The sequence below is a fragment of the Morone saxatilis genome, unplaced genomic scaffold, assembly GCF_004916995.1.
Source record: "Morone saxatilis isolate NCDOM2014 unplaced genomic scaffold, NCSU_SB_2.0 Contig18, whole genome shotgun sequence".
Classification (NCBI taxonomy): Eukaryota; Metazoa; Chordata; class Actinopteri; family Moronidae; genus Morone; species Morone saxatilis.
In genome coordinates, this window is record NW_023339740.1 from 11671795 (window position 1) to 11680298 (window position 8504).

At 45.0% G+C, this 8504-nt stretch overlaps 2 protein-coding genes across 2 annotated transcripts in view; one reads left to right on the top strand and one right to left on the bottom strand.

Moving 5' to 3' along the window:
• Window positions 1-1195, bottom strand: part of fam72a (family with sequence similarity 72 member A) — a 2447-nt gene extending 1252 nt beyond the window's left edge. Inside the window, exons 1-2 of the mRNA XM_035662630.1 lie at window positions 623-1195; window positions 284-361 (exon numbers count right to left, since the gene is read on the bottom strand). Coding sequence (XP_035518523.1) covers window positions 284-361; window positions 623-774 — 230 coding nt within the window. The 5' untranslated portion in view covers window positions 775-1195. The remainder of the gene's footprint in view (window positions 1-283; window positions 362-622) is intronic.
• Window positions 1196-2103: 908 nt separating this feature from the next.
• srgap2 (SLIT-ROBO Rho GTPase activating protein 2) overlaps window positions 2104-8504 on the top strand; it is a gene marked incomplete in the record, with an annotated part of 51540 nt that continues 45139 nt past the window's right edge. Inside the window, 1 exon segment of the mRNA XM_035662159.1 lies at window positions 2104-2647. Within this exon segment, the coding sequence (XP_035518052.1) occupies window positions 2581-2647 (67 nt within the window).

Below are 8504 nucleotides of genomic sequence, written 5' to 3' on the forward strand. Positions count from 1 at the left end.
GATACGAATCTCTTGTAATCTTGTAATCAGAAATCTCCCTTTTCTGATGTTTAATAGACCAACGGATTAAATCAAGAAGATAATCAGCATATAAATAATGACAATAATCGTAGTTGCAACTCCACAGGTGTATACCATTAAAAACTATCTATATGGCTAATAAATATAAGGGCCTATCCGTTTACTGCACTAACTGTGTTGGTGGTGTTTCCTATCAACATGTCACATCAGCAGATGGTCTCGGTAAAGCAAAGCCTGCAGGCTAATGAAGATCTTTACGTACCACTTGAGACATGCGATGTCTCTCAGTTTGCATTTGCAGCTTTCAGTAGAGTAGCAGCTGGCCACAAAGTCAACAGTTCTGGGGGGGAGGGAGGGAGGGAGGGAGTAATGAGAAACAAACACAGCCATGAAAGGTTAAAACCAGCATCCATTTCACGTTTTTATGCAACAAACCATATTCATCATAGTATGTGTGTCAATGTGGTGGCCCTCTTCACATTAAATGACCGTTTAGATGATCAGCTGTCATTTAGCTATAGTAACTAAGCACACCTTGCCCTGGCAACAGCAGCAGACATAAACAAAGGCTAGCGGCACTGCTAACTAGATTAGCACTTACCTGTTGGGAGGTATATCAGTGGAAAACAGCTCAACCTCAGTGTCTGCAAGAAGCACTGCTTTCATTCCTCTCGTACAGAGCAGACTGTCACAGAATATGCAGTTCACCTGGGTCACACACTTGTTTTTGAAATTAGCGTTGGATGTAGACATTGTTTTCCTGCTAAAGAATAAACAACCGGACGAACTCTGTCTCTCTCTCTGTCTGTCTCTCTCTCTGTCTGTCCTCAGACAGTAAACGCAGCACAGGACGAGGACCGGGCACTGATGGAACTCACTGTGCGTTCAGTTCGGGGTTAGAACACATTCGCTCCGCAACCGTTGACGCTAGCTCCAACGTCCTTGTGCGAACGTTAGCCTTCCCCTGACGACACAACGGAGGGCAGCTAACGTTAGCTGGTTGAACAAACGCGCGGAGAAGTTATCTGTTTCCGCCAAACGATGGAATGATTAGCTGTGTTGTGGATAAATACACGATATCGGCGAGTAGCTACCCTGTTTTACACAACTGGCTCACCATCCATTCAGGTGTAGTTTACAGCTAACTAAATAGCTGTCAGCTTTGTTTACAACTTCCTGGTATTTAACGGCACTTCCTGAAACTATCTTTAAAAGACCCTACACTTCAATCTGATTGGATACATTCCGTAATAGCCGACGCCATTGGTCACCTTCATTACAAAGTCTGGATCTAATTGGCTACAAATTACAGTTGAAAAGCCCACGTTAACGAGTCCTGAGAGCGGATTGGCCGGGTCTCATGTCAATCAAATTCCGTCCCACCAATAGTGGTGTGGGAAGTATATCTCTGGTCCTATGAAGTTAATCGGGGTTGTCCTTAAAACAGTTGATGCGTCGACATTAGTGAGGAGTTTCCTTTTAGATAGACCGCTTAAATCACTACAATGTATGTTAGAACATGTTACCGTCGACATATTAGACAGTGTCAATAATGTCATTAATGAGTGCAGATAGTGAAGACTTTAGGAATTGCTTGCTATCACGCTAAAAGCTATGGTCGGACTTCTTGGCCAAGTTTGGGGCTGACATTAGCCACATATCCGAGCTACAGTTGATAATGTGCTGTTTTGTAAAGTGAATACTCACATAACGTTATGGCACACTCAGACATCTTGTCTCCTGTCGGTGGTCACACTGAAATGACACATGAAGTGGCTATAAAACCCACTTTTGCTTACTTGTATCTGCACATTGCAGCTGGCCTAGCATCCTAAATACTGCCTTTTGCATTAGGCCATTCCCATACATTTTTAATGAAACTCTAAGCGACGTCATCACCTGGTTAAAATCACCTATCTGGGACTTGTGACGTGCAGCACGCAGTTACATGCTTGTGGTTTATTCACACAAATGAATATCCATGTGCGCGTCCATGCCTGTCCTGCGCATTAGGGCTGTCCCTCCATCTCCACTCGGTTCCTCCTCTCTCTCTCTCTCTAGGGGGGTAGTGGGGGGGCAAGAGGAGAGCAGTTTAGTTTAGACAGGCGGACGGGCAGCTGCGTGGCCGATATCCGCTCATCTTAGAAATAACAAAAAACTTTTGGAAGTGCCGACTAGCTATCCCTGTTTGGTTTTTTTTTTCAAGAAGGGAATGAATCTCCTTTCACTTGAAGTTGTTTGCACCATAACCGGTTTTGAGGAGGCGGTGAGGCGCGGCGGCGGATGGGAACATACAGCCACAGCAGCAGCAGCAGCAGCAGCGCCAAACTCACAATGCGCCCGGAGTGAACACAGCCTGGGAGACAATACACATCCGCGGGCACACTGAGGAGCTGCAACCTCTCATCTGGGCTCTCCTTTTTCTTTCTTTTTTTAAAAACCCTGCTCCATACAGTGGCGTTTTCCTCCCGCAGACTCCTCTACTGCTGATTTTATTGATTGATCGAGGCAAAATTGACTTCGCGACGAGGGCAAGTGGTTTGATCTCCAAACTCAGCCATGACGTCTCCGGCGAAATTCCGAAAGGACAAGGAGATAGTGGCCGAATATGAAACTCAAGTTAAAGGTAAAACTTTTTTTTAAAACAAAAAGCTCCTCGCTTGTTCACGTTTAGCACAAGCTAAAGCGATGTGGCGTTCAGTGTGTGCTTTCTGACTGTATGGTGTGTTTTCCTTGACTTGGCTGACTGCGTTGCTTTCTGTACCCTCACCTCCTCTCCCATCAGGCGTAAAAAAAAAGAAGGGGGTACGCTTGGCTTTTTTGTATTTCTCCGATCATTTATGAAGGTTAATTGTCATCATGCGGACGTGGCAGATCGATATAATATATCAATAATCGCGATCATACATGGAACATCATGATCAGCGTGTCTACAAGCGTGTGATCGCTCGCCTTTAACGCAGCACGCAGATGGCCAACAAAGACAGAAAAAACCCCGCTCAGAAATCAGTGTTGTCCAGATGTGGCCTCTATATGGTCTCTAAAGAAAAGCTTATGTGAAGGTGGTGTGTATGTATATGTGTATGTATATGTGTGTGTGTGTGTGTGTGAGTGTGAGTGAGTGAGCTGTGTAGACTACCCAGAGGGTTGGGGGTTTCGACATGAAGACAAGGCAGGGCGTTTATCTCTCTTCCTCTGTAGAATCTCACTGCATGTCTGTGCTGCTGCTTCTGCTGTCTGAGGTGGTGTACCACTGTCGTCCGTTAACATGCTGGCAAGTGATTAATAGTGTGCCTTTTTAACGTAGATTACAATTAAATGATCCATTTGTGCAAAGGCTTGTCCATTGATCGCAGTTCACTGGTGTCGCCCCTGTCGATGATCAAGGACATGAGAGAGCAGCAGGGGTGGGAGAGCAGATTGTAGTGGTTAGAAAGGGGCGTTCAGATGTTAACTGTTTACTGGCCGATCGGTGTGTGTGTGTGTGTGTGGTGGGTGTGGGGTATTATTTGGTGTCAGGCAGACGCACTGTATTCAGCTGGAGCAGTGGCAGTGATTGCTGATCAGATCTATAGGTTTAGGTTGGTGGCATGTGGGTTTTGCGGGAGGAGACGGAAAACAGAGGTGGCAGGAAGAGGGGAGAGGGATGTGGAAGAGATAGGGGACAGGATATTGCCCTCCTCATGAACAGCATGTTTCCACTGCTGCTGCAGTGCCAGATCACCAGATACAACAGGCCACCACCTTCCTGATCACACCCACTACTCGTGTCCGTTTTAAGAGCAACACATCGTCCCAGCCTTGTCTCTAAAGCTGACACCCTGTGGCCCTCCTCTTCTCCTGTGGATCTGCCCCCTCCTGCAACTTTGTAGAGTAGAGCGAGCAGCAAGTCAGTGACAAGCAAATAACCTCTCCACGACCGCGGAGAGTGTTATCATACATTTCTGTGAAACTGGAATTTCTGGTGTTAATAAACAGATGGGTGACACAATAAAGGAAACGCTGTCTTAAGTGTGAAATGGCTTCAGTGGCTCATGGCATAAATTCGGCAAGTTTCTGGAACTCAACCGGAGGATGAACACCATTCAACCAAAACTATTGAGAAAGCCACGTCATATGATTGACTGACTTTCATACTTTAAAAACAAACCTTTCAATGACCCCCTTGTGCCCTTTATGGATGCATCTGTTTTGCTCCACCACTCCAGTTTTTCTTTTTAATTTGTCACTTGTCTGTACATTTACCCCAAATATGGGCTTTATTGGGTCTAGAACAGGCAGTCCCTTCAGTTAAACTAATGAAAAGACCACGGTAACTTGACTTAACTCACTGTTTGACGCCTCTTATTAACCAGTTCCTCCTGTTTACCTGCCTGAGTGCAAACTCCTTTAGCTGTCACCACAGTGACATTGGCATTGTTGTGCCAGTGTCCCGGTAGGCTGCTGTTTATGCTTAGCAGCCTGTCCATGCTGCATTGTGAGGACTGTCTGCTGTGTTTGTCAGCTTGTGGACTTAATGTTTGTCCATTGACCCTCTGCATCGATTCCTCCTGTCAGTTACTTCGCTGCTCCCTGGCAAACAGCTGTGTTGAGCTATCTCTCCGTTCCTCACTCTGTCCTCACGTTTTTCCACATACCGTCTTCCCTATCTGGAAATGAACAGATGAAAGGATCAACCTGTGCATCCACATAACTGTTTGAGGTGTGTGTGTGTGTGTTTTCCCGTATGTGTAGAGGCGTCTCCAGGTGCTGTGTGTCTGCTGTGACATTCCCAGCAGTCTGCCTTCTCTGGGAGACACAGACAGTCTGTCATTACCCTTTACACTGCTGTTAGAGATTCTCTAATGGAGGGTATCAAGCAACAATACATGAGGCACCTACATGTTACGTCTCTGTCTCCCTGTATTTGCTAACACATGTCAGTCTTGTTCCCCAATTCTTTAATAGGTCTGCAATTGCAGTCCAGCTAGCTGGGGAATCAAACCTGTGTGATCTACTGTAATCAGGCAACAGGAATAGTCTTGTCATGCTGCAGCCATACACTGCAGCACCATTGGGGAGATGCATGTAAATCCTCCCATGGCTTACATTCATAAATCTCTGCAGCAGGAGAGGAAGATGATGCAAACGTGCACGGATTAACACACACAAGGGGTGGACAACGTAAGTCAAGCACTTGGTGAATGTGTCCACATTGTTGTCAAGACACTCCACCTAGCATGTTAACTGCCATCATTTTGTTTGGCTGATGCACCTCCAGTTTGGCCACTGACACAACACTACATTCAAAACTGTGTAGCCACAATGCGGCCTCTTACAATGGAGCTTGCATATTGCTTTATGTTTTTAAAGTTTGGAAACAAATATCAAGTGCTGACATGCATACATACATAATACATGCCCTGTTATTCATTATGCCTCTGTTATTTTGTCTACCTTTTGTGATGGAAAAAACTGTTGAGTTGTGGTGAAGCAATTACCAATGCGGATGTTATGGACACTGCCATCTCACCTGTTGACATGTGAGCTGAAGAGTACTGCCTTTATAAATACACACACACACACACACACACACACATACATGCTTGAATACCACCATCCTTCTCTCAGTCTGTGTTATTTCTCACAGGCAGAGTGCTGATACTCTAATATGGGCCGACTCAAGGAATGTTCCTACTGCTCAGGAAAAGGGTGTGTATGTGTGTGTATATGCAAGAGAGAGAGGGTGACTGAGATGGAATAAAAGAGATAGAAAAATGAAGCATTTTACGAAAAAGAGAAAGAAAGAGAGTGAGATGCATTAAAAGAAGGATAGGAATGTTCTAACACAGATGTGAATGGTTACACACAGTGCTGAAATGGAGTTAAGGAATGAGCTTATCTCCTACCATTTGTATTTCACAGAGCATTTATTCGGAATTGAATCCAGAAAGCTACTTTGCTTTTATAAAGACTCCAAATTGCCCTGAGCTTTGTCACTATTACAGGCTCCATCCATCGCATTATCCAGATATAGACGTGCGTTGAGTACATCCAGCAGCTATCGCCATCTCTGGGTTACCAGTCAGCAAGTTTGCAATACCATTTAACAAAAAGGAAAGCTTTGATTCAGGCAATGGGAAACATTTTAGAGGAAAATTAGGGAGTGCTGAGTCTTTAAAAACATTTGACAGATGTTTCATTTTTCACGTGCATTTTGGCTCAGCGCGTCAGCATCTGTCTGTGTTTTACACATCTGGGAATGTTAATAAGTGGCTGCCATTGCAAATAACTGCCACAGCTGCCACTGATAAAACGTATTGATTATGGTGGTTTTACAGGGAAATGGTCATCCAAGCTGATGATGTTCCGAATAACCTTTATTGATCTTCACACTAACTACTCACAGACAAAGAATCTACACAGGCTGTATCTCCAAACAGATGTAGACTATTATAATTTTCCAGACTGGCCTATAAACTCATTCAGCTCTGCAGATACGATGTCGATCCACCTCCCTGAAGAGGGATGAGTGCCTGTGGCCATAAACTGAAACCGTGTGTCTGCCTACGTGTACATTACTAAGCTGCCTGTTTACAAGGCAGCCAGAGAAACATATGATTTAAGATAAATGGGTGCTTTCACTAGCACACAATGGGAAAGGTGGTGACACAGCAAGAGGTTTGTCTGCAGGCAGGATTGTGGGTCTGTGACTGTATGTGTGTGTGAGGCTCTATGCCACGGTTGAATATTTCTTTTTTCTGTGGTTGATTGATGCATGTTTGATCAGGAGGAGCAGGGGAGCAGGGATATTGCAGAGGGGTCCTCTGACATGAATTGCAGCGAGGGTCTGTCTCTTTTATTAACAACTATGAAACAGTGAGAGCCAGATTTTGTTATTGTAACACTGACCTATTTGCTGCTGTTGCCTTCACGAAACATCACATGTGGGTGGATGGATGTGGGAAGAACTCTTAAGCTAATCAATTAGTGGTAGTTTAAGTCGTTGTGTGTGTGATCTTTTTTTAACATCACTGTCAATTAGGGCTGGATTGTATTGAGTCCAATGGTTTACCGACCACAAGTCAATCACACAACTCTTAACAGTGCGGTTTTCTCACCGTACAAGTGTGTGGATGTCTGTCGGAGTGTGTGATGAAATGGAAAAGGGAGGCGGGTGGTGGTCCTGGATCTGTGTGAGCTGAATTAAAATTGCTAACGGAGCTTAAAATAATCAGTCAGGAAGGATGTTTGTGTGAAACTGAGGTTCAGGAGTCGTACAGGGAGTGTGTGAAGCTTCCTGTTTGGGCCCATGGCTTTGTGTCTGAGCAAAGTAATCAACTGCCTTTCACATCACGCGCACACACACGCACGCGCACGCACGCACGCGCACGCACGCACACACACACAGTGCAACTGATTTTTAGCTCTGCAGTTAGCACACTCTCATCTCAGAATAGAAGGGAACCGAGAGATAAAGGTAGTAGGTTTTTTTGTTTTTAAGAGTGAAAATCCTCTATTCCCTTTGATAAGTTATAATAGAACAATGTGTTCCATACCGGGCGTCCCACCGTGTGTGTGTGTGTGTCTGTGTGTCTGTGTCTGTGTCTGTGTGTGTGTGTGTAATAGCAATAGCCGTTGCCGTGTGCTGTGTCAGCACCAGGCGCGACGTGGCTGAAAAGACTCATTGATTTTCTGTTCCCTTATACCTATTCCGTTCCGTATTCTTCAGTATTCGATATGACAATTTACTACAGGGCTGCTGCGGCACCTGAGAGAAAACACACAGTGATAAATTTACCAAGAGGGTAAGTGCGTAGTTGCACAGTGCACACACACATACACATAACAGAGAGCTGCTGCTTAGTCAGTGAGTGTGGTATTGTGATTTGGATTGAGATGGTTAATCCATCCCTGCCTGCCCTCCTCCATTCTGGTTAGAGTTGATAGCTGAGAGATAAAAGAGAAATGTCTCCTGTCACCATGACATGCAGATGAATCGGTCCAGGCATCGACGATCAGTGTATCAGACCTTTTTAGACAAGCAGCTCATCAGTGCCAGAAAGATTAAGGAATAGATTGAGATTGCTGGAGAATGAATGGGGGGAAAAAAAGAAATAAACATGGAGAAGAAAAGGGCAGCTGGCGAAGACAAGTGGGTAAGGTCAGAGTTCAGCTGCTAGATGACTGCTGTTCATTGGTGCCAGATGTTCCAGATGCTCTGATTGGGCAACAGATGTTCTGTCTGCCCTGGTTGGCTAATCCTAACACTCTGGCTGCCACCCCTTTACTAGGCCTTCAGCACTGAGGCATGTTGGGATTGGTTCAAATCTCCCCTCCCTCTTTTCAGGTGTTCCTGCGGTGCTGTAGAAGGTGTGTGTGTGTGTGTGTGTGTGTGTGTACATGTAAACGTGATTTGTATACCCAGTCAATGGGTTGCCTCTTGTAGTGTCACATGATGAAGGCATCAAATTTATTCATGCAAAGCACACACACACACACAC